Below are 27,854 nucleotides of genomic sequence, written 5' to 3'. Positions count from 1 at the left end.
AGACTGTAAAAAACCAGTCCAAATACTTAGAAAATGGATTATAGAGTGAAAATCCCACTTTTGATTACACGTACGTAACTGCGTTATTTATTATTGCATGAGTGGCATTATTATTTGCTTCAAACAGAAATAAATATTACGACGTATTTGTAACAAGTCCGCCTCTCCCAAACATTTTTTCGGCGCTCCACTGAGTGAGAACAATTCAAAGGAACACGATTTCATCTCACAGTATTATTGCTCTCGTGCAAATGGAGATGCATCACACAGGCAAAATGCATTTCAAATCACTTGACCAGTTAAAAAAGCGAATATGCATATTTACAGTTGAAATAAAAACGTATATTACAGTGTAAATAATGTTACATGCATGATATGAATTTTTGTATGCAATGCTTTTGTTACAAATGGTGAAAAACCACTTCTAGCGTAAGTAACTGATAAGTTAGTAGATGTATCTTTGTGATTTTTACTCCCTCCGATTAGGAACAACTTACTCAAAACTCAATTCAGTCCAACAATAAAAGCAGTAAAGTTGGAATAGCTTAAGAATCACAAATAGATTCAATTTCGCTCTTCAGGACAGTGGCAAATGCACGCGTAGCGCGATTCTGGGAGCATTTAATTACTGGATTGTTCCAATTATGCTTGCCAAAATATATCAAGAATTTTTATGAAAATTTTGTTTGAATTCAACCTTGCGGTTGCCTGACTGCCTTCATAAATGACCAAGACGCAGAGACTCACTGTCTGTTGGGGAAATTAAAGATAAAAAGCTGTCTCTGGTCGCCAGAGATCATGATAGTGTTCTTGGGCAGATTGTCCTGCAGCACAGCGATGCGGTCAACGTCCTTGTAGGCGAGGTACCTGCGCAGCTCCTGCGGCAGGTTCATATGTTTCATCTGCCTGGGCAGCTCCACGCCCACGTTCCTCTGGATGGCCACCCTGGCGATCTCCTTTAAAGTCTGCATCTTGCTCCTGAGGTTGGAGATCTCGTCGACGATGTCCGGCAGGCCCTTGTTGCGCAGGTTGTCCAGCATGCCGTCGACCTGCGGCGACCAGAAGTTGAAGCCGAACTGCTTGAGCACGTTCAGGAAGGTGGTGACGTTCTGCCTGGTGAAGCAGTTGGACGACTTGATGTGCGCCTCCAGCACGCTGAGCAGCACGCTGTTTGGATCGAGGCCGTCGTCCCCCTCGAAGCGCCGGTGCCGGTTGAGGTAGGCGTCGTGCTTGATCAGACACTTGAACGTGTCCATGTCCCGCCGGTTGACGGCCAGCGTCAGGTAGCTGTACGGCTTGGTCACGCGCGCTCCGTGCTCCACGAGGATTTTGAAAATCTTTTTCCGACTTGTCTGCAACGCCAGTTCTGCCAGCGACATTCCATGCCGGCCAGCTGGATGCCTGCGGGAAACCGAAAAAATAAGGGCGTTGTAAAACAAGGGAATGCGTGTTTGTAACCAGGGTTGCAAAAAATCCTAACGTTTTAGAAAACTAAAAGTCGAATCCTAAGATTTTCCTTGAAAGCAACACAATTATTTCACTACATGACCGCTAATTTTAGAGTTTTGCCTGTGGAAAAAATTAAATTATTGTGCAAGAAAACGGTATCAATGGGAAACACTCGGTGGTAAGAAAATGTAAGCATGCTTGGAACGTATTGAGATTTGGATAGGCCTTAGGAATTTGGACGGTTTTTATTTTAAGGAAAATACTTTCCTTTCATTACGCCACTCAAATAATCAGTTTTAGAAATTCTTGTGTCTCAGTTCTGAAGAATTTTGATATAAATAAAAAACACGCATAAACACTGTTAAGAGTTGCCTAAGAAGATCGTTTCTGATAAAGCAACACTACTTTCCCATGGATATTGCGTAATTTTCATCGATAGATAAAAAAACCTTTGAAAGTGAAGTTTGAGTTGCAGTCTTACCTGCAAGGGAATTTATCGAATATTTATGCCTAGGTCGATACCATAATATTTCAAGCTTCTTAAAAATTTCATACTAAAAGCAAATTTTATCCAACATAGGAGGCATGAATATCTGCTTACAGGAAAATCTTGTTTTCAACTATTTAACACGTTTCTTAAAAAAAAATAGCGAGTTTTTCTGCAAGGATTAAGAATTTCTTTTTTTTCTTAATGATATGCGGTAGAAATTAGTTTATCTGGATTAGTAAAAGCACGCCATAAGTGTAAGACGATCTAGATAAAAAAAAATTAAATTGACGTGGCAATAAATTATAAAGTAGTTTAACTATCTTATTCAAATTTTAGAGGCAGCATATATTAAACAGTTCAAATTGTTTTGCAGTTTGATAAAATACCATAGTCCGCATTGTAATTAAGACATCTTTTTAGCTAAGAAAAATGAAAACATAAGAGTTATAAAAAATGTAAATGGACGATTATTTCTTGTGTGTCCTATGACAATAATTATGTAGTTGGAATTATAATAATGTCTTTAGTTAAGCTACAAACAATGATTTTGTAAGACACATAGTAAACTATGTAGAAGACTAACAGTGGTTAATTGTTTGTGTAAAATTAACAAATAAACATAACAATATGTTAACGGAAGTTTGTTTAACACCATTTTTCAAGTTCTTTAAATGTTTCTCACTGATGGCAACAGTAAGTCGACATTTATTTTTCATTCAAAAAGCCCGAATTTAATTGATTCCACCACAATCATTGTTTTCATTTTCATTCATCATTGTTATTAGAGTTCCTTGTCGAAAATTAGAGTTTTGAGATAACTTTTAAACTAACTTAAATAACATTGTAGGAAAACTCACCTGTTTGGGTCGGCACCTAGCTCAATCAGGAGGGTCACCATATCCGGATTGTCTCTGTTGAGGGCGTGGAAGAGCGGGTATCTGAAGAGGTTGTCGTCGTCATCACTGGGCAAGGGATTGACCCTGGCGCCTTGGCTCACCAACAGCTTGACCACGTTAAATCTGTTTTTCAGTATGGCCGTGACCAGTGGTGTCTTGGGGAAGTCCACCTGCGCATGGGGGCCCGAGTTGCAGTACTCGCCGTTGACGTCGATGCCCGCGTTTAGCAGAGACTCAACGCAATTGAAGTGGCCCGATTTTATCGCTGCAGACAATAGCTGATAGCTCTCTGAAAGCATTAATTGTGTGATATTTATTATTACTAAATTGTATAATTATTATTGTGCAGTATATAATGCGTGCGTTTTAAATGGTTTATTACCATAGCTGGTCTTGTCGAGGTTCGGGGTTTTTAAATACTCATTAGCCAGCGCGTCTGCTTCCTCGATCGTCCCTCGGCAGTCACTGTTGTGACAAATTCCTGTGGCAGATTTAGACGATTCTCCATTTGATTCCAAGCACGGTCTTTTTGCTGGCGTGGCCATCGCTATTGCAGCAACATCAGGAGAACGGTAAGAAATCAATAGGAACAATTCAAAGCAGAGGAAAAGGTTTCTAAATAATCCACCGCAAGATGTAAACAATACGCCCTTTAATCCAGTCACATACATACACGTCAGATTTATTCTTCATTAACTTTAAGTTCAGACTAAAGGCTTTTTATTTAGTCAGATGACCCAGAAAAATTAAGCGTAGAAAAACCTTTTAAGATATCATTAAAAATAAAAAATTTCCTTTGCAAACTAGGCCGAGTCTCCCGAGATAATTTATACACTGTTGAATATTTTGTCCAGTGTTTATTAAAATTGCGTAATTTGAACTATATCGAGATAAGAAAATTTAAAAAAATATTAGTGTGATACAAAACAAGTACATCATTACCGTCAAAATAAAACTTCGGCAACGCTGTTTTACAAATAAAACAAGGTGAACCAGCGATATGTACACAAAGCCAATCTGAATCTGCCTCACCTGATGCCTCTGACAGAAATAAAACAAAAATCCTAAAAACAAAGGTGACAACTTGATAAAAAGACAAAAGTGAAAAAGAGAAGAATAACTTTGAGTTTTTGTGTACATATTGTTTTGATAAAATGTATTTTGAGTGGCATAAACTTCATTTAAAAAAATTCGACAGGCTCAAACGAGCATTTCAATTTATTATTTTGAGTTAAAAACGCAATATTAGGTTGGCAACATTGCTGATACAAGTATTCTTCCCCTCTTACTCCTCTCACGGTGCAAATTCGCAATGGAATTGAGCGTAATAAACAGCTGGTGTCTCATGGTCTAATGGATAATTTGCAATTATGGAGAGTTTTCTAAAGGCTGAAACCTCGCGTCTGGTAAGTGAATCGTTGCCATCCACGTGTTTTTCGTGTTCCCCTACCGATCCCCTTCCGAGCGACGTCGAACAATGCACTTAAAGGGTAGCTCCCCCTTCTACACGGAGATTCTAAATTCCTCCCTGAGTTGTGTGTGCTTGACAGTGCTCCGTGACGAAACCGCGCAAGGTGAAATTGAATGTATGTGTAATATTGCTGCCGTGCTCGATTCGCACTTGCAAGTGTACCGAGCAGCTGCACTTTCTGCGCACATATTAGGAGGCCAGAGTGCGGGATCGAGATAGGCAGCCTTCCTCCAGTGTGTTATTCCCTCTGCTGCGCGCTTTTGCCTAGTTAGCAACGGCAAACAACACAGCAGTCGTCATTTACTTCACGGCGCTTTTTTTCATTTCGGCAGAGTTGCTCTTCATCAGTGCTTCAGTGGATGATGGCTGGCCCTCGTCCTGTGCAGCTGAGTCTTCGTAACATTCCCGTGGATTGCTGATTTTGACCCCATAGCTACAAAATATCATCAAAATGCTGTACGTTTTCCATGTGGAGACGGGCTCAATGATGACCTACGACATGAACCTCGCTCTCGAGAGGTAAAAATTCAATTCATGTTCACAAATTATTTACTAATTGTAAGTATGATACACATTTTGTTCACGTAAAATTAATTGCTATTCGTGGGGAAACACCTTATCAGACAGCTATCGAACTATGCCATGATCGTTTTCATTTATTAAGATTGTCCAACTAAATTTTCCTATAAAACATCCCTTTTTTGCAGCGAAAAACAGCTGTTTTAATTAAAGATTGCTTGTTCTTATTCAGCGCAAATCTTACAGCATGCGTAGTAACAGAAATAATATGGCGCGTAGACAATTATTGTTGGACTTACGCTGTAAATCACATAAGCAAACATTATTGATATCGTAATGAATAATAATTGTCTATGCGTCGCCTTGTCCACATTTTAAATGTTGGCATTCAACTGTTACACATACATGTTTCATCATTTATTTTATTGTGCTGTCTCTAAAGGTGGTCAGTTTTTAACCCAAATACTGATATCGTTTGCAGCGTTGCTCATTTGAAGGGAGTTATCGGGAGGATGTGCAGCATCCCTCCCGATAAGCAGGTGCTTCTGGTCAGCGGAGGGGAGAGCCTGGACTCGAACAATAGGGTGTGCCAGTATTCAGCAGCGGGCACGGACACAAATCCAATTTTCCTGTTCAGTAAATGCACCATCGAGAGCACGACGCCTCTTACCCCAAGCGTCAACTATGGGTCTGGTGGGTTTTTGATATGTTTTTCACTGGCGCATCAAAACATCATTGTTAATGCAGTAGACGTCGACATGAACGAAGAGACGAAATACGCTATTGCCATGCAGCCCTCGTATGATACCGTCTTGCAGAGAACCAAGCTGGCTAAGAAATTCTTTGAATTGGCCAAGGAGCAGACCAAAGTGTGCGAGCAGCTAGTACATGATCAACATCTGCAACAACAAGGCATGTTCATTTTTACTCTCACTCCGGAAAATTAAAAAAAAATATCCATCACATTAAAATGTTACGTCTGGTGAATTAATGTTCTTAATCTGCATTAACCCTCTAAAAACAGCTGACAAGTGTCTAAGATAGCTTTGCATGTTTTACTGGCCAAGAGTACCTTAGGCTTTGTAGGTAAAGTGTAATTAATCTAGGAATTTCTATTTTTTCTTTTAAATTACCTAAGCCCTTTTTAATATACCAAAACCTCCGTAACAAATTGGGTGTTTTTTTTATTAGTCTTAAAGGCTAATTTTACCTCTCTGAATTTTTCGTGCCCTCTTTCCGCATAATTATAATATAATAGGAAAAAGTTTAATTGATAATAAAATTTCCAATAGTGACATCTAAACGTATATGTTTAATTTTCAGGTTGGGCTGCAGTAGTAGCAAATCTGGAAGACACCACCAAGGCATTCGAGATCAAGGCTGAGTTATTTGAGCAGCATTTCAATCAGTTTCTCCAGAACCGTGAAGAACACTACAACCTTCTTCAAAAGTAATGCTTTCCTTGTGCACCCTGCAGTGTGAATAAAGCGATTTACTTGATTCCACAGCTTCCGAGGGGATTTGGAAATCCTCAGTCAGATTCCGGTACTGCCCGCCCTTCTCTTAAACAATGAGAACATAGACAGCTCGCAAGCAGAAGCTACCACTCTCTTGGAGTGGATTACGTCGACAGACAGACAAAGCAACATGGACCAAGCAGTAGATTCGTGCTTCTCAAGACTGGAACAAGTGAATATTCGTTTAATGTCAGGGGATATGGTTAAAATTAACCACCTCATTTTCAGTTAAACGAGACCACCATGCAAGCCTTAAAGAAAAATATTGAAACTGCAATCGAAACAGCTTCAAACACAAGCATGAAGGAAATCAAAGGCTTGGAGGAGCGACTCTCTGGCCTAGAAAATATAATGGTTTCTAACAAGAGGTATGTGCAGGAGCAAGAGGAGCACTCAATTGTAAGTAGTAATCTGGAATTTTGAAAACAATATTTATCTGGTTATCAAAAAGATACAAAATGGCTAATTAATCTTTATTTCTTTGAAGGGTTTGAATCAAAACCTGCAAAGATTGAACAAACTGGGGGACGAGACGATTTTGCCTGATCTCTGTCAAACGCACAGCCGCCACCTAAGTGTGATGCTGAAAAATCATCAGCAAATGAGGGATATCTTGAAGCGGTGCACAAAAGCAAAGGAGGAGCTTTCACTTAACCTACTGCACCGGCTAAAGTAACTTAATGCAATGCCTCCACGGATTTTTAATTCTAAATTTTGCTTGCAGGTGGGTGGTGTTTGTGCAAAACAACATCAGCGACGTGTCGCACAAACTGCTTATCTACCACGAGGGTTTAAAGGCCCTGAAAAACAGGCTGGACATCTTCCAGCAAGTTCACCTTTCGCCTGACATCTACCTGAATGCAGTTGGCGAGGTCGTGAGGCGAAGAGCCTTTTCAAAAGCGTTTTTAAAAGTGAGGGATTCTGCTTGTCCGTGCGTCATTTTCTGAAAATTTGTTTGCAGTGGGCACATGACCTGTCTGCCCAGTCTGATGACATTTACAAGGAAGAGATAAGCCGTCGTAAAGCCTTTCATGATCAATTCGAAAACCATTTTCTCCGCAACCTGTTTCCCGGCTTGAACGATGAGCCACCGCCTTTTGCCGCGCAGCCGCCAAATGTTTTCGACAATTATTTACCAGAAGTAATTATATTCTGCCTGCGTGAAATCACAAAATTCTAATGTGTTTCGATTGTAGCTTACCTGCGAAGACATCAAGCTTTTGAAGCAGCAACTGCCAGAAATGGCCTCGGCAATTCCAGAGTACACCGAGTCTTCTTTCAATTTCATGTTTTCTCCCAATCTGCTAAGAAGCACAGCTACAGAACAGGTACATCCTTGCAACTGAAATCAATTTACTATATTGGAAAGATAGAAAAGATGGCTCATAGAATAGCACACAATTAAGCTAATTTTAGAGTAAAAATTAGCTCTTTGAATCTGATGTATAACTATAAAGGAAACCTGCACACCTTACGCCTGTTCGCGTAAATGTTGTGGAATTTATCTTCATTTTACATTTCGTTTTATTGGAATTGTAGATTGTAATCATGTGTAATATAAAACTGCAAATTCTTTATTAGTTCTTGGTCAAAATGTTAGTTTTAGATAAGAATCATCAGTTATTTTTGGTAACATAGTTTAATAACGTTTTGCTTTAATTAGATTGTCAGTCTCCTCATAAAGCATGATTGGCTAAAAATCGGGATTTACGCATTTTGTTCCAACTTTTCTCTGTCAAAATTGCCGTTTCAGAACCTTCTAATAATTCTCAAACATAGAGCGAGATAGAAAATCTCAATTAGTAAATAAATAAAACTCACAGACATCCTCAATAACATATTTTTCGCGAAATTTTTAGAACGGTTTGACGCCATCGCAAGACGCGGCCGACTCCTCAATTGGCGCTCTGCTGCAGCCTACCAGCTCAGCCGGCCACGATCTCAGTCCGCAGCCGAGCATCGACGTGCCGTCGCTGCCAAAGGAGGATCGCGGCTTCGAGTCTGAAACGGACACGGAGGAGTTTGAAAAGGTCGGCCAGAGCCCTGTTGACCCGAATCTGCCGCTGGAGAACCCGCCGTGCCTAATCCAGACGTCGGACAAGTCGTCTTCGCAGCAGAGCTCGACGCCCAGCGTGCAGCCCGAGAAGGAGGTTTGTTGTTTTGCGCATTTGCCCGAAACCCCTTGTTCCCCGGTCGCGCCGGCCGGTGAGTTCGCCTCGACCGATTTTTACATCGACGAGTCGCTGCCGCCAAGTCGGACCGGCAGCGTGGACACCGTGTCCGCGGAGCACATCCTCTTCCCCGAATCAGTGGCTGTTAGTCAGCTCAGAGCTGAAATTAAGGAGAAAGACACTTTGATTAAGTTGTTGCAGGTACTTTCAGTTCAGTATGCGGTTGCGATCACTCTTCCTTTGATTTGCAAGTAGCCAGTAGCTAGCATTTAAATTGCGATTGGTACAGCGTACATTTTTTACAGTTTTTTATTTTGTCCAAAAGCCACTTGATTCAACCGCTTCGTCTCTTTTTGCTTCAAAATTGCTCTTGATATAATTTAACTGTTTGATGTTTAGTTCTTTGCCGCTGGAGGTCCTTTCAAAGTTGCTAAAAGCATACTTATAAAGATTTAACATACAATTTTATATAAATTAAAACTGGAGACTTTTTTGAAGCAATAATGTCTTTACACAGGGTCTCCTAATCGCGTGTTACATCAAAATCTGGCAATAAAAACTTACAAAAGCACTCCTCCTGATATTGAAAAATGAATTAGCCACTTAGAAAGGCGCTTCAGCTTTGTAATTTACCACTTTTATTAATTAAAAACTCGTTATTTATAGGAAAATCTTGGCAGCGTGAGCTCTCAAGAAAGCCTCACCATGAGCACCATGAAGAAAATAACAAACCTGGCGATGACTCAAGCCAAGCAGTGGAGGGATGAACTGAAAACTCTAAGTTTGTGCATGGCTGAGAATTCAAAAGACATGGGTAAGAGCCTCGAAGATTGTAGGAGAGAGATCCTGGAGAGGGTCATTCTTCTTCAGCAACGGCACGAGGAGACAATCGCTGATTTGAAAAAGGTTAATTGTCAATGAAAACAAATGTAAAATCATAGTTATTTAATTTGGTGCATTAGATGCTGCATGAACGAGAGCAAAATCTGGCAATGGCCAAGGAGGAACTCGACAGGGTGGAGACCAAAGAAGGCGTTCTCATGGCCGAATTGCAAGCTAAACAAACTCAGGTAATTTAAATTTTCAGAAAAGTAGCACTTCAAATTGCTCTTTAATCAAAAACCATATGACGCCCCATTTCAATTTGTAAAACGTTATTTTCCCTTCTGATCCTAAGGCGTTGGAGGAATTAAGTTCAAAAATGAGGTGCGAAGCGGAATTGGAGCTTGCTCGCCAGGTGACTGAACTGCAGGCCGAGGCGCAAACCAGGTTGGAGCAAACCCTGAACAACGCTGAAGCTGAGAGAAAGGCGGCTATCAAGGAGGTAACAGACCGGCTCAACCGCGAGCACCGCCTGGAGCTGGAGGGTCTCAGGTCACGCTTCAAGATGGTCCACGCTTCGCAGATGGAGAGAAGCCCGTCGGACACAAGTCTGGAGAAAATCGAGGTACTTTTTGTTGTTGTTAAATTGATCATTGCTTCATAATTTTATTTTAGTATTGACCTTTTCACTTACGTTGGATAGGTGTCTGATGAGGGTTGTGCAAGGCGTAACATGCTTCTCTATTATCTCGCTCTTGCCTATTTGATTGCTATAAATGCAGCTTACTTTTGGATCAAATTTTGTTGACTCACTGCCATAGCACTAACTACAAAGGCGAATTTGGAAGCAGAGTGCAGTAACTCAACGACGACGTCATAAGTAGCAAGAGAATGTGGACAGCCCTAAAAAATTTGGATTTCATAACCTTCAATATTGAAGTATTTTTCAAAATCTTAACACAATTTTAGATGTACACAGTTTATAACTAACCCATCAGTATCATGTGTAGAAAGCATCGCATTTGGCCATAATCCAAATTGTAAATCACTCAAAAAATGATGTTCAATTTTTCAAGCAAAGAGCTAGAGAGTGATCCAATAAAAATCCTCAGGGCAGTCTTTATCGAGTGTTTATTATTATTTATTTTCTAAATAAGTAGGAAATAACTACATTTGACTTAGCTATTCGACCTGCAAGCTTGTTAGAATGATCAATTAGAGAAACAACTGTCGTGCTGCAAAATTTTGATCTCTGGATGCGGTATCGCATTGATACATGCTGACATGATTGTTCAGAGAGGCGATCTGATCGAGCTGGCTGCACACGAAGCGGCGCTGACAGCCCTGCGGCAGGAGATGAGCCGCGAGCAGGAGCTGGCCGTGCAGGAGGGCGAGGCGCGCGAGCGGAAGCGGCTGCAGGCCGAGCTGGACCGAGAGCGTGCGCACCAGATGCGCTCCGAGGCGGCAAAGCAGGTATCCTTCAACGAGGCCCTGCGCAGGGTAGCCGCCGACAAGGACCGCCAGTTGGAAAACCTGCGCCAGGAGCGTGACCAACTGGCCCACGCGGTGGCCGGGCTCAAGGACGAGCTGGCGCGGGCCGAGCGCGAGAAGCGCGAGCTGCAAGAGATGCTGCGGCGCACCCAGCTGCAACAGCACCGCCGCACTTCCAGGGTCAACAGGCACGTTAGCTCGGACAGCATGTCCGCATCCTCTGTCGCTGTTGTACCGTGAGTGCCTGCACCCGCTTAACAAGCATGAACCCCCACTGCCCGCCCTATTTTTATTTTTTATTTTAGACTTGTGGATGATTTTGAATAAATTTGCGTTTTTGTGCTGCTTCCTTATAAGTTGAAGAAAATTGGGACGTTGTTAAATTTGAATTCAAAGTTGAATGAACAATACCAGCCCGTTGGCTCGCATTATTTGGGCATTCTCAGGAGTGTCAAAGGAATGGGAGGTTATTGAGTTTTTCTGGGATCTAAAACTGGCTGCCCAAAGTCAGAGGTGGTTAATTTAATGGCTCAACGGGCTGGGAGGTGCCACTACTTGCTGGTTTGCGCACCTTTCCATTGGCTTTAGGGACAAATATCAGGCGTTTCAATCAAAGAGCTCGGTGCGAGGAGGCGAAAAATGGGCCACATTGGGCCCAAGCTCCTCTGCGGCCGCTATCAAGGGAGGTTAAAAATATAAATCACTTTACTACTTTCATACCAGGCAGGTTTGAAAAGTGGTTTTAAATTTGCCGCTGGAAGGAGGTTCGAACTGAACTTAATCCCTTGAGATGTAGCCAATAATGAACGTCTCGTTCCATACCTGAAAATCCACCCCTTTCCCCCTTCTGGCACCTCCACTCCTTTCAGCTGCAAAGGTATCCTGCGTTTCTATTTGGGATTTAGCAAGAAAATCGGTCTCTAATTCGTGATTGTACATGCTAAAATATTAAATTTATTCTTTTAAAGATCAGAGTCAGTGGGATTTGTTTGTACTGATATTTTAATTATTATTGTTACTTGAATGTTTTAATGGTTGTATTTGATTTATAATTTTCTTCTCACTTAAACTGCACTACAAAGCAAAAAATACAAGGGCTTTACTATTGTCACGCATCAACTTCAAGTAATCCAAAGTCTGCATGGCTAAATTAATTTCAAGTTATAACTTATTTTGCAAATTTTGAATGAAACTCCTTATACAGTGTTTTTAAAACTTTTTGAAGTTATCTTCCGGTTTATATTGAATAGAAGAAAAGTCAATACCAAAATAAGAGATGTACTTATAATTAGACCATTTATTTATTAATTGCATTAAATAACCGTTTTATACTTATAAATTTGAAATGAAATAATTTCTAAATTCTTCATGAAATCTCTATTTAATATCAAGATTAAAAATAACGAAAATGTTAATAATTCATCATTTCATGACGATCGTGAGCACTGATTTTTTAGATCCACAAAAATACATCGTCTTTCGTTAAAATATTAATTCTACGCCATGAAACTAAGTTAATCCAAACTTGTAAATAAATGACATCGTAAATTAGTCCCACAAATCACCCTGTATAATAATCGCCAAATCCGTCTTGGAAATCCGCTTAATTTTTGTGGCTGCGCAGGGAGTCGAGTGTGCACGGTCGAGGGGATATTGGCCAGACAACCAGCCCCGAGACGTCGAGGCGAAGGCTGCAAGACGACTCCCGACTCCGGGAGCGACTGGTAATTGAACCTAATCATCTGTCAATCGCACGATTGAAACGCACCAAATTATTTCCACAGAGTCGAAGCACAAATGCCATGATCCAGGAAGGCCTCTTGCGAGTTGGATCGTAAGTTAATTTTAACCAAAATGAATCAACAAAGAATTATATGATTTGTTTTGCTCCTTCTCAGGTGCAACACGGGTGACATTGTGCTGGTGCTGTGGGACGAGGAGCTCAACAACTACATCATTCTGCAAGACAGCTCCACTCTGTACTTCCTTCATTCTGATTGCATCGAACTTTTGGGCCTCAGCACCTCCTCCACAGACGTGGCGCCAAGGAAAATGTACAGCATTGCCCAGGTTGTCAAGAAGGAGTATTGCTTCGCCAGAAAGGTAATTTTGAAATGAATTATGCGTCGTATTAAAATTATTGAATTCGTGATTCTTGATATTTTATTGTCAGAAATAAATTACTCGTGAGCTTTTGCTTTCTAACTGATTAATAAAGAGACATGATTGGACTTAGATTTATCTACAATTTCTGATTAATGCATCAATTTTAATATAATTAGCATTTTAAATGTCTCACAAATTATAATTAAGTTAAAAATTGATATATTTTTAACAGTAAACATCATTCCAATCACGACAGACTACATGAATTTAGTGAATAGGCTTCTTGTTGAAACGTCAGTGATATATGTATTTAAATATAAATTTATTTACACATCATTATCTATCATTAAAGAGGTTATTTCATGAAAACTTCAATTGTTACTAACGTGGACTGCAAATTTGACCAAATAATAAGTTCAGAGTCGTAAAAATGTAAATTATTATCTGCCAGTAAATTTCTGCATACTAGATTTTCGTAATTTAAGTCCCTAACAAAATAAAAAAAAAATATATATAATTATGCTTAACAGAAAACATTTTTTTGCAGGCGGAGAATCGGTTTGGCGTGCCGAAGGATACAAGGTTCTACCGCGTGATGGTGCAGTCGTTGCAGCGCGGCGAGTTTTCGGCGGGCTCGTCGCACCACCAGCGGGGCAGCAGCCCGCGGCACGGAGGAGCCAGCGCCATGAGCAGCAGTCAGCAGTTCAGCCGTGCCGAACTGGAGACGTCGCGCTTCGGGCCTGGCAACTCGAGTACTCTGTGATCACAATCAATCAGGTTAGGTAGAGAGGACAAGACGCTTCGGCGGGACTTAAAAACGGACGGAACGATCGCTCGGAAACAGAAAATTATGCGATAGATCTCTGAGACTTTTTAAATCGATAATTTAAACCGCTTGGCGCTCTATTTGTCTTGTTGCTGACGGTATTTTTGCAAACTCTTAAAGTACGGCACAAAGAAGTTTCATAAAAAAAAATGTAATCGCGCGCGTACGCCACTGCTTGACCACTTTTGCTACGCCAGGGAAATGATAATTTCCTCTCGTAACAATGCCTTAATTGTTACTCAATCGTTCGCCCCTACTTCTGCCATACACAAATATCAGGTGATAATTGTTCCATAACATATATAATTTGTAAATTGAAAATTGATGATATCTTAGGTTTTAATTTACACGACGAGTGATATTCTTTTTAGTTAGCAATTTAACATGGTTTTGTTGAATTTACTGACTGCGAGTGTGGATGTATCTTTTTTATGTGAGAGTAACGCTTCTTTTGTACATTACTTAAGCTTATTGTTAGTCGTATTGTTAGAACTTATCCAGTGCGTTTCGCGATTGAGAGGTTTGCTTGAATGTGACACGAGTTTTTCTTCCACTGCAGACATATTCAACGAGAAAATGCACTATCAATGATGTGAAATCATTAGCGAGAAATTTTCTCCAATTGAAATAAATTTTTTGTTAATCAAGAGTACACCTTGGACGTTTTTTTCCCCCAACCAATAAAACATTTCAAGTTAAGATTTACCTTTTGGTGATTTATTGCGCAATGACATTATAGATAATAGTATAATATGTATATCCACATTTTTACATGCATTGATTACACAACTGCATTTGTACAACACGCATTTAATGGTTCAATGAGACTGACGCATTCTTAACAGTCAACAACTGTGTATTAATTTAAATGAGAACATCAAGTATGCAAACTCGTTTTGTGCTGTGTGAAAAGCGCGTTACGTGCAAAAGGCAAAGAACCTTTTTGATGACAAGATACGTACTCTATGATTGGAGCGGCTCACAAAATAAATATAATGCAACACTTTGGGTACAAAAATCTCGAAAACGCCACAACTCAATCATTTTCCTCTACAGTATAAAATATGAAATAGTAATACATAGTCAACAGACACAAGATTCCTATGTAAAAACTTAATCGTATTTTCGGAATGCTCCATTTGTAAATACACATAACATGAGATTCGTAAGTTCCACCCTCTTGAGTAAAATTCGCATCTGCGCGGCCAGATGTCTAAAATCGCTAAAACAGAGGTAAAAGGTTTCAGCTTCAAAATCGACGAGTCCTGCTGCTTTATCATTTTTGGTCAGAAATCAACATTTCTCACTGACTGGCAGAATCCAGCATTTATTTATTTTCATTAAAAGTTTTGTGGGGGTTCTTGGGTTCAGTGGTGGAGGTGCCTACTGATGGACTCGTGGAAGCTGAAGTGGTCGGAGGCGCCCATGAGGGCCTCGTAGTGGCCGTGGTGGAGGGCGGCCGACTCGACCTGGTGGTGGTAGTGGTTGGGGGCGGCCAGGTAGTGGTGCTGGTGGTGCGGCATGACGCGGGCGTCCTCCGAGGGCACCGTGGCCAGCGAGTCATCCTCCTCGGACATCATCATCGGCTCGTCCAGCCTCTGCTGCTGCTCGAAGTAGCCACCGCCGCCGCCGCCTCCGCGGGGGTAGTGCCGGTCGTAGGGGTTGCCCCAGGGTTGCTGCTGCTGGTGCTGGTGCTGCAGCTCCGACTTGACCACCTCGGAGAACTCGGACTTGACCTCGCAGAGCTCGGTGAAGGTCGGCGGCGTGTTGGGCTGCGGCTCGTAGAGCTCGGGCGGCGCCGCCAGCAGGGCGCCGCACTCGCCGCCACTGCCGCGGATCGGCGTCTCCGTCTGGAAGATCTGGCCGAAGGCGTCGTTCTCCACCACGGTCGCCGCCGCCGGGTACTCGTAGGGGTGGGGGTGGTGCTGCAGCACGTTGCTGTTGCCGTCGAACGTGCATTGCTGGTAGTCGCCGCCGGCCGGGGAGGGGAAGTAGGAGCTCTGGTCCATCGCAGCGCTCGGGTGACTAGGTGGTTGCTGCTGATGCTGGTCCCCTGGCTGCGACCAGAAGTCAGCCGTGGGTTGCTGCAGGTGGTGCGCGGGGTGGTACGACAGTGCCGGCTGCTGCGACGGCGTGCAGATGCACTCGAAGGGCGGGCACGAGCACGTTGTGTTGCTGTAACCTGCAATCGCAAAAGAAAGAAATATGTTATCAGTCTGAAATTTCAAAACACAATAAATAGTAAAATAAAAACAATATCTCCGATTGCTAGTTAAAAGAATTGAGGCGATTTGGCCATGTTAAATATTAAGCAATTTGCACAATTTAGAACCCTGATCCTAATTAGCATATCATTTAAAAATACCATTTTACGTTCCAAAATATATGAAATCCTGGCTGCCGTAAGAATTGGCGAAAACATACTTTTTGTTAGAGAGTTGCTTTCTAGATACTCTTTGTCGAAGACAGAAGCATTTAATAAATTCATGGCAAACCAGCTTTTCAATGTCTTTGATGAAAGAGCAAGTTCTCTTGTAAATCAATCAACTTCTACCATTTCATAGATTTGTATGTGATAGAAGAGCGCTTTCATCAAATATTTAAAATCAAAGACAGATTGGCTATCAGCTGTATATTTATACTATCAATATATAACTGATGCCACAAGATTTAAGTTGCAGAGAATTCTGAATTGCATACATTTTTAAAAAAATCTTTAATTTGGTTTCTTTTTATTTATACAGAGTTAAAATAATTGTCTACATTTGAGAATTAAACTGCGTTCTATTAACATCGTTTAATTGGAGCTGGTTCCACCGCGCATTTCAAGATTTAAATTGTATTGTGGCGGATATTAGCACCGCGCGCCTCGCAAAAAAAAGCATCTCATCTCACAGCATAATTTTCAGTAATCATGTATTTTTAGTATTACAAAAATCAATAAACCGAACAAAATAAATATATTTCACACATCAATTTTCATAAAATTTATTTCGTGAATTTTAATCCTTTGAAACCACTTCTCTTAAATCAAATTTAATATTGGGCCTTAGAATTTTTTACAATGTCCGTTGTAGCGAGAGCGAGAGGAGACATTAAAATGTTGTTATCTGTTTTATGCTTAGCAATGATCCATCGTTTTCAACAGCCAATGAATCAGAATTCTTTACATATTCAATTGATCGCAGTTAAAACACGCTGATGAGGCCTGAGGGGCCGAACAAGCGCTGTCCCGTCCAGTACAAGAACGTGATACGCTATAATTTTACTTTTCATTTTTTCTCTTTGCCTTATTTAAATAAGCAATTTGCAATTTTAGTTTATTATGATTTAATAATTATATATAAACAGCGCAGGATTTGATATTAAAAACAATTGAGAATTTATCGCTCAATCAAATTCTATGTAAAATTTAAACGGTTACGCGAGTCTCGTCTCTACACACAGACAAACCTGAAACCCCGACAAGATTGATTAAAGGAGAGCACTGCTTTCAATTTGTCTCGCCAGACCTATTTATTTTCGGAACAATTTCCATGTTAATTAAAAGGCCGTGTGTGTTGTTTGCTCTAATTTAGCATTTTGGGCGGCGCGAACGGAATTAATCGGCCTATTTCACGCCGGGAAAAGCGAGCCATTAGCTAATTGATGGTTTCAGGTGCCAAAACATGCATGATAATAATCAGGCTGCGCGTACGCGATTAATTAATTATGCATTCCGAATCTGAAATTGCTCGAGCCGCAGCGCAGAACTGGCTCTCCTCAAGACAGATTTGAACCCATATTGGAATATTTAATTAAAGATGCGCGACACGTCGAACGTAAAATAAATTTTGAACTTCTCTCTCTCTCTCTCTCTCTCTCTCTCTCTCTCTCTCTCTCGCTCTTTTTAAATAACGAGCCAGAGCAGGGAGCAGCCGCATAAATACGCATACACTCTCTGTCCTCAGATTCCGGTTTAATTTTTATGTTTATTTATGCTTCTGTTTACGATGTATGTTCAGCGGCAATGCTGCTGAAATTATTTTAAACGGCAGTAAAATTATCTGATGTACTTCTTAGGCTAGCGCTGCTCTCATCTTCAAATGAAATACGAATGAATATGTTTATGATGCCGCGCTGCTTGGCGCTCTCATCAGCCGAGCCGACTCGCTTTTTTCTCTCATTCTCCGGCTAAATGGGAATGAGAGGAAGATCCACTCGAAGCCATTTGAATAAATTATCGTAGAAAACGCTCAAGTTTATGCGAATAGCCGGTCGAGGAGAAAAATGCCACGCGTAAATCCTTGCTGGAAATTAGCGCACCGACTTTTTTACAATCGGCCTCAATTACCATTTCGCTCAACAGCTAGGTGACAAATTTTATTAGAGAAATCCGAAACGCACCGCGATTGAAAATATAAAGTCGGCTCTCGATTTTGTGGTGTTTAGGAGATTTATCTGAGTTACGGTTCGCACTCACCTTTATCTGAGTCAGGTATCAGGGGCGGCGGCTGCTCAGGACACATGTAGGGAGGTGTCAAATCCAAGTCGCGGCTCATGTTCTCCCTCTTGACCAGCTGAAACACAGGAACGCGCAATTTATGAGATCAGAGAAGCAGATTGCGGCAAGGGTCGCTGCCGAAAATGGACAGAATTTATTATAAAAATTTCATCGAGGAGATCAGGGAGAAATACCTAATTTGTCAGGAAAAGGGATGTTGGATTTGCGCGCTGATGGATATCAAAGTGTCGGCAGGAATTCTGATTGAGGAGGGATGTGAAATTTGAACGGCACGATAGATAAAATAACTGTTTCGAGAGATAGAGATGAAATATTAATATTTTATTTGTGTTTTTTATGGTGACAATTCACTTCTACGTTTTTTTATTTATTAAATCTTGGAAATCGAAGCATTTGAATTTTTTCTTCAACACACGCATTCCTCGAGTGAAGAATCTTCAGAAATTTAATTTTTAATGTAATTAAATACCTCAGTAGATGTCAGTTGACCATTCACTGCCGCAAAAAAATTATCCTAGCAAAATATAGCGTCGAGAAATCGTTTAAATCTCGGGTTCACCTGGCAGTTCTACTTGTCAAGCGTTTAGTGTCTGACCCGAAAAATAGAACCGTGTAATTATCATTTCCATCTCTGCAAGCAAAGTCGGTTGCAGCTCAACCCTTTCGCGCGAAGACCAATTAATCGACGCACGGAGGCATCGGACGTTTCTCTCCAATTGATACTCAACCACTTGAGCCTTTTTATTATAATCTCATCCACCGCGAATGGCACGTATAATTTATTAGTCCCAATAAAAAGCCCGGTGGAGTGGCGATTCCTATCTGTCAATGCTCGCCGCGTGCAATGATGGAACGAGGGCCTAATTATTACTTTCGCGGGCCAGGTGAATGTGTACTTATTCGCTTCACTCGAAATGGAAAAATGAATAACGCGAATCTCGGCTCTTCTAATTGCCGAGCGTGCCTACTCAATGGTTTATAATTAACGATTTTTTATCGGCTGCCTGACTTTGAGGCGCAGAAAGCAACGCAGCGTGCGTAATAATTTAAATATAAACTCGAACGCTATAAGCAGGCCGAAGAGTAAATAACTCGGAGGCTCTTCTCCCGAGCAGCAGATGATATCTCTATCGTACTTGGACCGAGCATAGTAACAAAAACATCACCTATAAAGTAAATTTATTATTAAATCTCGTGACGGCGGAATGCAGTAAATTATGACGCTGATATTTTAATTGCCAGATTAAAAATCCTGCGGTTGGCGCGAGCAGAGAATTGAATGAGCTGCTTTTCTCGAGAGACTCTTTATTGAGAATAAAATTTATCCGCCGCCGTTGCCGCCGCGGTCGCCGCGCACTCTCCATAAACCTCTCCACGCTGCATAAATAACGAAATTAAAAACAAGTGACTACTGCCTTTTTCGAGTCGCGTGTAATGTGCAAGAGAGAAGCTAATCGCGTAATTAACCTTGATGAAAGGGAAAGTTACACATATTGTCGCCGAGATTGAGTGCGCACACGAATGCGAATGACAGGCTCATTTGTTTAGCCGCTTCTCATCTTCGGATCGAATTAAAAGGGAAACAAACAAAGGCCCACTTCTGAAGAGCCGAAAAATGTCACCCAAGGGCCAATTAAAGAACCCTCAGAGCGGCGATAAATCTCGGAAGGGTTGAATTAATTGAGGGCTCTGAAACTCACCTTGGAGTCTCGGCCGGCGAGCAGCATGGCGATGCCTCGCACCCGTTTGCCGTTTACCTGGCTGCGTCGCGCCTCTGACGTCGACTTGGCTTCAGGTTGCGGGTGGTCGTGTCGTCCTTTGGCCTGCGGGCACGAAAAACACACGGCTCGCATTAACTAATCGGCCGACTCGCCTGATTTGGACTAACTGCCGCGCCAGAGATAAATTTGGACCGAAACGACTGAGCACTATCAGCAAGCTCAGCAAGTGACAACGATTTAAACTCTTCAAATTATAAATTAAAACGACCACGAACCGTTGAAGCGGTGTGCATAAATTAGTTGAGATGAAATCAAGACTACCAGTTTGAATATAAATGTATTGGACTTATTTTTAGATAGCAGGTTTGCCTAATTGTAAGACAAAATAAATCAAGAAATGTTTTTTATTGGTTAATATAATTCTGTGGAGCTTGTAGAAATTTTATTTTAAGTCTGACAAAATTTTGACAAAAATTTTTAGTGCATAAAAACTAAAAGCAATCTACATCTCAATCGAAAAAATTAGTCTAAAAATCGATTTGACGAAAAATCTGAGATTTAAGCAAATTCCTGATTAAAACATTTATTATTTATTGGAAATAAGGGTTTACGACTTAATTACAAATTTTAGTGTCATATAACAGGCAGCTTGGGACATTGTTAAAGGCTTTTTAATACAGTAAAGTAAATGATAAATATTCTAGTAAGCAAGATCACAATAGATACATTTACAATTTTTAGTAACTTCAAGATGAAAACATTAATAGGATCAGATGAAGATTGCTATGAAAGGAATGTTAACATAGCCCCATCAACACATTTAAAACAAAACCCAAAAGAATATAAATTAAAATACTATTCTACTATATAGCTCCAGTCCAAGAAATAAACACACACGTGCCAATGAAAACAATTTATGGTCTAAAAAACAATATATCAATTTCTAACTGCAGCCGAAAATTAATTCCAGGGTCGAACGAACAAATCAGGCAATTAGCATGGAATTAATAAGAAAAAAGGGGAGATAGGCCGAGAAACAAGAGCTCACCTGGAAGTAAATGGCGTACTCGGTGTGTCTCCAAAAGTGAGTGACCGGATATCCGCAGTGGCCGTGGCAGGGCTGGATGACTAAGCGACCGTTGCAGTTGCGGTTCGGACAAGGTTTGCCTGCGGACAGAAATTTATTCGTTCACACGTGTGGCCCGATAAGCGAAAAGGGAACTCTACTTTTCGATTGAACTTTAGTCCGCACGTGTATATGTATGTCTGCAAATGTGGCGTTCCTTCACACGTGCACCAATCCCCAACACACACACACAAATTTTATCTCTCGTTTGCTTTAATAGCCACCCATCGCCGCTTCCTCAAACTTTTATACTGTCTGAATACAAATTTTCTACGTCAATTATTCTCCGATTAGATAAAACGGTGCACCTTCGTGGGAAATTTCCCTTTTTTGCTTACAAACTTCTAAAAGAAAAGGTGACGTTTTTGAATGAAAAATATTAATTTTAAAAATTTTCTTTTTTAAATGCAAGAAATACCACCTACCTTGCTGTTTCTTCCTGGCTTTGTCGCAGATGGCCGGCCTCAGGTGGACCCTCTCGCCGTTGGGCAGGACGCACTGCTCGCCCCTCGAACAAACTAGCACCCCGAGGCACGACTTCTTCAGGATGTTGACGTTGTGGTTGTTGGTGTTGCGCATTGCCCAGCCGGACGAGTGTCTCTTCGCCTCCTCGCTGTCTGGCGAGTACACGAACTGGCAGTGGTCGTTGGCCCACTCACAGAACTCGTCGAAGCGACTCACCTGCGAAATTTATTTTTGGTTGATAACAAACCCTTTCATTCGCTCAGTTGGGACAGTACGACTTATGCGTGCTCATGAACTACATGCGCAGTTGTTTTGAGATAGCAGCAGTGTATTTAAAAAACCTTTTGGAACCAAAATAAACGAGCAGAGAAGGTTTTGGAACCTGAATTAAAGTTTTAATTCTGGTCCAAGAATTGTTTCAATCGTTATTAAAATCTTCGCTACGTCTTTATGATAGTCTCTAAGCTGATCAGAGGTTATTTTAATATTAAATTTATTATCTTCATTGTTTAAAATTAGTCTCATGTGCTAAAAAATCTAAAATTTAGTGAGGGGATTGGAAAATCCTTGGCCAATAAAATTAATACAAACATGACGACTTTCAGGTGGATTTATTTTCCATTAAACCAGTTTAAAATAACTGTTAAAATTATAAAAACCCTAAAAGTTGGTCTCAAGTAATTGAAAATCTACATTTTCCATGCTAATAATTATAAAATTACACTAATAATGATTTTTAACATGTTAAAAATTAAAGCTAGAAATTCGAAGTGATCCCCAAGGTAATTTTCTGACCAGAGTCTAATTTTTAAATTTATCTACAGATGTAGAAATGTTGTTAGACAGCCATTTGATGAAAATTATTTAAAAAAATATATACCATGTATTATTCTTCTTTGTTTAACGTTTGAAAATAACTAATTAAACAGAAAAGTAAACACGAAACATGTTTGGTGGGTGATAATTGGTCTTGAGTGCGCCTTAATTAGCGGCTCTCGCTGCGCGAACTGCTGTCGAGCGCGCGCGTGCACGGATTGACAAAAAGCGTACACAGGAGCACGCTGCGTGCGCGAGAGATAGAGGATACCTACCCTGGGCACGCTGGTGTCGTTAATATCCCAGTCAAACTGTCTGGCTGGTGTCAACGGACCTGTTTGCCGACCACATGGTGGAGCTGCACTCATGGCCGGGGAGCCCGCGTCGCGCCTGCAATTAAAAAACGTCCACATCGTCAGTGTTTGGCCCAGAAAACTCGGGCAAGTGCGTCAATGTCAAGAAGAGGAGAGGAACGCGCCGTCTCGTAAACATTTTACTGCCCATAAAAATCTGAATGAAATTTTTAATGGGCAAAAATGGCATGTTTTTATTAATTTTATTATCCGCCCAGCGGTCAGCCGAACGAGCCTGTGGTTGCAGATTTCGCTTTGACAATCTTGTTACTTTTTTATAAATAGAGCGAACAGTGTTGTAAAAATTGTAATCGCGAAACGGCTTTTAAAAAGGCCAATGTACTTTGATTTGGGACGACATTTTTTATGAATGAATCGGACAACAAGACATTAAATTAATTTCAGCGGGGAAACTATGAGAATTATTAAAAATTAAGCAGATAGTGACCATGCCTGAGAACAGATCAAATAATTTTTAACGGGTTTATCAGAATTAATTAATTGATTGAGTTAATTTATCGGAAATCCTGAAGTTTTATTGAGTTTCGTGTGGCATAAATGAGCTAAATATGCATCTAAACCAAGAAGGCCAGTCAATCAATTTAATTACACCTTTATGCAAAAATGCTACACCTCGAAAATATTAACAAGACAGCTCTCTAATTAAGTCCAATTTGTGGCTGAAAAATATGGAATCAAAAATAGTTCCCGGGGACGGATTTTACCGCTAGAAAGCGATTTGATCTGTTTTTTAATCTCAATGTTGACACGTGCGATAAATCTATAATTTCTCCGTGGCGCGGTATGCAATTTTCGCGAGTCCGGAACGCGAAATCAGGATATAATATTGTGACTGAAATATTAGGGGGAGAATTTTTATTTGTTGTCGACGCCCGGCGATAACTTACTTGTGGCCTTTTCTAACGCGTTCCCGATGCAAATGAGCGGCGCGGAAAATATACCTCGCGGAGAGCATCTCGGGTAATTAATCGGAGACGCCGAGATTTATGAATTAATTAAGCCATAAATTTGTAGGGATTCGTGGCGAGTAGAAAGTCCGCGCGGCACATTCACCGTTCCTCTGCCTCTTTAGATGTTTATCATAATTTTAGCTTTACTTTGAGAGACGAAAGACACCGACCGCGTCGACTATATCAGGCGTGTATGTCATAAACGTGGCAATAACCGATTTCCTCCAGCGTTCATATCTCCAGAAGAATTTTCCATTTTTCCGCTAAACAAGTATTTATTTATGGCAAGCAAGGAAGAAAGAAAAAATTATATTAAATTTAACTGGAGGTTCAAGTTAGCGTTGAAATTCCTTGGAAGTTGATAAATACACAGGTAATTAAAGGGCGAGAGAGGAACAGGGAGTTTTTTTTAATTAAAAAAGTAACGGAACTGAGTTCATTTTAACTGGCCGAATTCAAGGAGTAAATTTCAATTGCCAGTTTACCAGCTTGCAAAAATCCGGAGATATTAGCGAAGAGGCGGTGAACCAGGAAAATCGAGTGCAGTGACACCCAAGAATGCGCAGACTTTGGCCGTGTTCGGTTTTAACTAAAGTCAAATCAAATCGGCACGGCCACCGATAAATTAACGCGTCTCATTTTGTATTTTGTTGTGAGTGTGTTTGCTCGGCGCGCGTGTAATTTACGACAGGCAATCGGCTCGTTTTCGAAGCGCTTACAAATTCACAATAATTAGCCGGCCGGTTGTAAATTATAATTTTTCGCCGAGGAAGCTCCGGCTGCTTTGGATTCAATCACGTCGCGTTTATTGCCGCATAAAAGAGCGCCCCGCGTCGTAAATTACGCTTTGGAATCAGGTGACTCGCAAAATATGAGCCAATGACTTGGGTCTGCGTAAATATTCCGCGCCGACACTGATTGCCACCGCGCCGCGTATTTTCCCTTTAAAACGCTCGCTCGTCGTGGTCCCGTTTTTTAATCGCGGTCGCCTCCGATTTCGTACGCGTGCACGACGGCTTTTAATTTTCACGTCTCACATTTGTTACTCTCCTGGTTTTTTTTTCAGTGCGGCGAAAGAGTTTAACGAGCTTTGAATGGATTTTTATTTGACATTGCGGATTTGTATGAATTTTTTAATATGCAAATAAAAACACGTAGATCTCTTATGTTGCGATAAAAATTCCTTGCACTAAAAAGGTCAAATACCGTTGAAACTCCTGAAAAAATTAAATAAAGTGAAAGAGAATTGAAAACAAATTCAATAAAAATGTAATGTGCACAAGTATTTTATTTCATACGCATCTTATACTTATCATTTCATGGAATTACCTTACTTGAGAAGAAATAGAAGAATTTTTAATTATTCTATGGTATGTTGAAAATATGAAAATGAGGACGAGGTCGCAAGTTGCAAGAACGCAATTGAAATCATTGGAAGTAAAATTCTCGGCACAAATTGCTAATCTTATTGTCACGGAAGGGAAATTTGTTTGCAAACTAGAATCAAAAGAAACATCAACTGTTGATATAAGTATTGCATCCTTGTACCAGAAAAAAAATTAAATAAAATGCTCCAAATTTATACGGCAAGGGAAAAATCAATCGGCTATATTGGATAAGAAATATTATTGGCGATTTTACCTATTCTTTTAAAGTCTATATCTAAGTACCAGAATAATTATTCAAATTAATTTTAAATAATATTTGACCTCTCGTTTGGATGCAAAAAGATTAGTGTTGCCATGAATGATTTAGTGCGCACAAAAAATAAGAAAAACGATGCTCGAGAACGAATACTTTGGATTCCCTAAGCCCGTCATTTATTAGTTTGACTATTAATAAGCTCGTAAATTTGGAATCCGTGGATTTTCACGCTTATTCTCGCCTAATTTTATTAGTACATCAGCATGGAAGCAATAAATTTGGAAGTGGACGCGTGCAGATTTATCTTGGGAGCACCCGGCGCGCCGTGTTTGAGCAAGATCTCATTCTACTATGAACACGAGAGAGAATGAGCCGTTCTCACGCTACCTGCTGCTTCTTGGCCAGCCACAGATTTGATAAATGGGAAACGAGGAGCTTGCTGGCCGTGATGCCTTTATCACCCAAAGTGGTCATGCATAATGAGATTGAGCCGAGAGTTCACATTGAAAGCGGCGGACAGAAATGGGCATGCTTTTAATTTCCTTGAATTGTCGTCGGGATTATTCCGGATTGCATGCGCGTTTGAGTTGAAATTAAGAATACATTTTAATAGAAGAATAAATCCGCATTTTCCACGCTTGTCCAGTGTTCGTTAATATTTCAAAAGTTGACATTTTATCATTTTTTTTACAAAAATAACAGGCCGGAAAATTTAAACGAGTAAATTTAAACGACTTTTACTTCCTCTGGGGAATGCGAACATTACGAGCAAAAATGCTGCCACGTTTTGTCCACGAAATAATTAAAAGGGGACGAGTAATTAGCTCTAAATGTCTATGTCGTAATTTAAAAGATTTATTATTAAAATGACGTGTCACGCACGTGCTTTTTTGATACTTTTTTTCTCCTATCTTGACGTGTGCGCATGACTCTGGTACCAAGATTAACAATTATAATGAAAAAACAAGTCACATGCTGGCAACCTTGTAATTGGAATTAATTTGGTAATTTAAAATGACTTTAAACTTTCGCAAGACAAGTTTTATTATTTTTACCAACATTCAACGTACCTTAAATCTTAAATATGCAAATTTAAATTTCTCTAAAATAAAAATAAGGAACAAGACTTCTTGGAAGGTATTTGTAAAGAGTTCCAAACGTGGAAACATGATTATTTTTTTTTAATAATTTAAAATTTCTTTTGAAAGTCTTCAATTTAGTATTTTTTATAGAAACTACCCCTTCCTCAGCATCAAACCAATTAAAAAAATATTTAAAGAAAAAAATTAAATTTAATAATAGCTGCCAATTAAATTATCTGTTAATCTTTTTCCTATGCTACCGCGAGAAAACAAAAGAAAGGTCGGGGTGAGGGTACTCACAGGATGACCATGTCTTGAGTTAGCCCCTGCAGGGTGTTCTCCTCTGGTCGGTCGGTGCTGGTTCAGCGAGCGTGCGGCGAGGGTGTGCGTTTCGACGCGTGTTTGCGGCTCGGCGCTGCTCGCCCGACTGACTGGTCGCGGGTCGCGCCGCGGCTCGGAGACGAGCGCCGCGGTGCCCGCCCTCGAGCCCGCCGCGGCCAATGCCGCTCGCAGACTCCGCCTCTGTTTGTTTTGTCCGCGATTAGCCGCCTGTTTACACCTTTCGCCGCACACGCACGCACCTTTTACCTGCGACGCCCGACCGCACAGCGCCGCGCGTGCTCGCCCGACGACCTGCCCCCGCGGAAAAGCGCCCGCACGCCTGGAAAAAACTGGAAAATTAATAGTCAAACATTTTAGCAGATATTTTTGGCTCTTTTATAAAATAGTTTCAGTGGAAGTAGATTTATTTTTTTTATCGTTTTCCTCAGAATATAAATAATGGTTTTAACTTCTGTGTAGCGACTGCTGGACTTTTTAGTTAATTTATAAAAAGGGTCGTAAAAGGAGAGATTTTGCTGATGGGAAATGTATGCAATGTTTCTTACAACTGCGCTTAACATGTTGCCTACTTTTTCATTTGAGCTCGAGCCCGGAGAGGGGGAAAGCAAGGTCCGTTCGTCCGCCTCGCCGTCGATTTCTGCTGGACAATCGGCTGGTGAACTGCTAAGATTAAAGTTTTAATAAACCAGCCTCATAAATTCACATTGTCCTGAGGTTTGAATCTTTGAGTGAAGGAACATACAGAAGATTTCAGTCAAATTTAAAATTTAGGCGATTTTTGCATAAAAATGGAACTAGGTGCATTTAAAATTGGCTCAAGGATATAGAAATGGCGTTATTTATATATTCATTTCATGCTTTCAGTAAAGTGGTGCATAGAAAAAATATTTGATGGTCATTGTTTTCCCGCTCAATATGACCTATCTCTTAACGTAAATTTTATTTATATTATTTTATCATACAAAAATTAAACATTCGGAAATGCGGAATCAGATCAGTTTGGCAGCATTGTTAATATCCCTGGAGTTCAATTCAAATTTCCTATTTAATTTCCAAGTATGTTGCAAAGATG

At 40.6% G+C, this 27,854-nt stretch overlaps 3 protein-coding genes across 6 annotated transcripts; 1 reads left to right on the top strand and 2 right to left on the bottom strand.

Annotated features, from left to right (window-relative positions):
- Positions 1-58: 58 nt before the first annotated feature.
- On the bottom strand, positions 59-3,891 carry LOC135934795 (ankyrin repeat and SOCS box protein 1-like). The gene is made up of 4 exons (XM_065476783.1): positions 3,868-3,891; positions 3,218-3,382; positions 2,797-3,124; positions 59-1,401 (listed from the first exon to the last, which is right to left on the bottom strand). Exons 2-4 carry the CDS (start codon positions 3,378-3,380, stop codon positions 744-746), a joined length of 1,149 nt encoding a protein of 382 aa, XP_065332855.1. The 5' UTR covers positions 3,381-3,382; positions 3,868-3,891; the 3' UTR covers positions 59-743.
- Positions 3,301-14,410, top strand: Atg17 (autophagy-related 17). Of its 3 annotated transcripts, none has more exons than XM_065476779.1 (20): positions 3,301-3,407; positions 4,639-4,825; positions 5,307-5,518; positions 5,573-5,737; positions 6,149-6,275; positions 6,334-6,514; positions 6,571-6,741; positions 6,830-7,014; positions 7,067-7,253; positions 7,304-7,483; positions 7,539-7,670; positions 8,202-8,492; positions 9,180-9,419; positions 9,476-9,583; positions 9,691-9,960; positions 10,632-11,062; positions 12,451-12,550; positions 12,611-12,660; positions 12,725-12,929; positions 13,480-14,410. In XM_065476779.1, exons 2-20 carry the CDS (start codon positions 4,758-4,760, stop codon positions 13,693-13,695), a joined length of 3,519 nt encoding a protein of 1,172 aa, XP_065332851.1. In that variant the 5' UTR covers positions 3,301-3,407; positions 4,639-4,757; the 3' UTR covers positions 13,696-14,410. The 3 variants fall into 3 exon arrangements, with proteins under 3 accessions (XP_065332851.1, XP_065332852.1, XP_065332849.1); XM_065476780.1 differs by lacking the exon at positions 3,301-3,407 and adding an exon at positions 4,106-4,241 and having other exon boundaries at positions 5,576-5,737; XM_065476777.1 differs by lacking the exon at positions 3,301-3,407 and adding an exon at positions 4,106-4,241.
- Positions 14,411-14,453: 43 nt separating this feature from the next.
- Positions 14,454-27,095, bottom strand: LOC135934794 (uncharacterized). 2 transcript variants are annotated; one of them, XM_065476782.1, is made up of 8 exons: positions 27,022-27,095; positions 26,741-26,962; positions 22,666-22,780; positions 21,535-21,790; positions 21,032-21,150; positions 19,963-20,085; positions 18,221-18,317; positions 14,454-15,940 (listed from the first exon to the last, which is right to left on the bottom strand). In XM_065476782.1, exons 2-8 carry the CDS (start codon positions 26,749-26,751, stop codon positions 15,126-15,128), a joined length of 1,536 nt encoding a protein of 511 aa, XP_065332854.1. In that variant the 5' UTR covers positions 26,752-26,962; positions 27,022-27,095; the 3' UTR covers positions 14,454-15,125. The 2 variants fall into 2 exon arrangements, with proteins under 2 accessions (XP_065332854.1, XP_065332853.1); XM_065476781.1 differs by having other exon boundaries at positions 26,741-27,087.
- Between the last annotated feature and the right edge of the window lie 759 nt (positions 27,096-27,854).

The sequence above is a fragment of the Cloeon dipterum genome, chromosome 1 (genome assembly GCF_949628265.1).
Source record: "Cloeon dipterum chromosome 1, ieCloDipt1.1, whole genome shotgun sequence".
Classification (NCBI taxonomy): Eukaryota; Metazoa; Arthropoda; class Insecta; order Ephemeroptera; family Baetidae; genus Cloeon; species Cloeon dipterum.
Note: the sequence above shows the minus strand (reverse complement) of the source record. Positions and strands in the feature narration are given on the sequence as shown.

What these genes read in the sequence shown, in the direction of transcription:
- LOC135934795 (XM_065476783.1), bottom strand. Translation starts at nt 3,380, where the DNA reads ATGGCCACGCCAGCAAAAAGACCGTGCTTGGAATCAAATGGAGAATCG. An exon ending in CCTCGACAAGACCAGCTATG is followed by an intron (nt 3,125 to 3,217) that starts GTAATAAACCAT and finishes TAATGCTTTCAG; the next exon opens with AGAGCTATCAGCTATTGTCT. An exon ending in CTAGGTGCCGACCCAAACAG is followed by an intron (nt 1,402 to 2,796) that starts GTGAGTTTTCCT and finishes GGTTTCCCGCAG; the next exon opens with GCATCCAGCTGGCCGGCATG.
- Atg17 (XM_065476779.1), top strand. Translation starts at nt 4,758, where the DNA reads ATGCTGTACGTTTTCCATGTGGAGACGGGCTCAATGATGACCTACGAC. An exon ending in AAGCGTCAACTATGGGTCTG is followed by an intron (nt 5,519 to 5,572) that starts GTGGGTTTTTGA and finishes TTGTTAATGCAG; the next exon opens with TAGACGTCGACATGAACGAA. An exon ending in TCAACATCTGCAACAACAAG is followed by an intron (nt 5,738 to 6,148) that starts GCATGTTCATTT and finishes TTTAATTTTCAG; the next exon opens with GTTGGGCTGCAGTAGTAGCA.
- LOC135934794 (XM_065476782.1), bottom strand. An exon ending in ACGACACCAGCGTGCCCAGG is followed by an intron (nt 21,791 to 22,665) that starts GTAGGTATCCTC and finishes TAAATTTCGCAG; the next exon opens with GTGAGTCGCTTCGACGAGTT. An exon ending in GATACCTGACTCAGATAAAG is followed by an intron (nt 15,941 to 18,220) that starts GTGAGTGCGAAC and finishes TTGCGATTGCAG; the next exon opens with GTTACAGCAACACAACGTGC.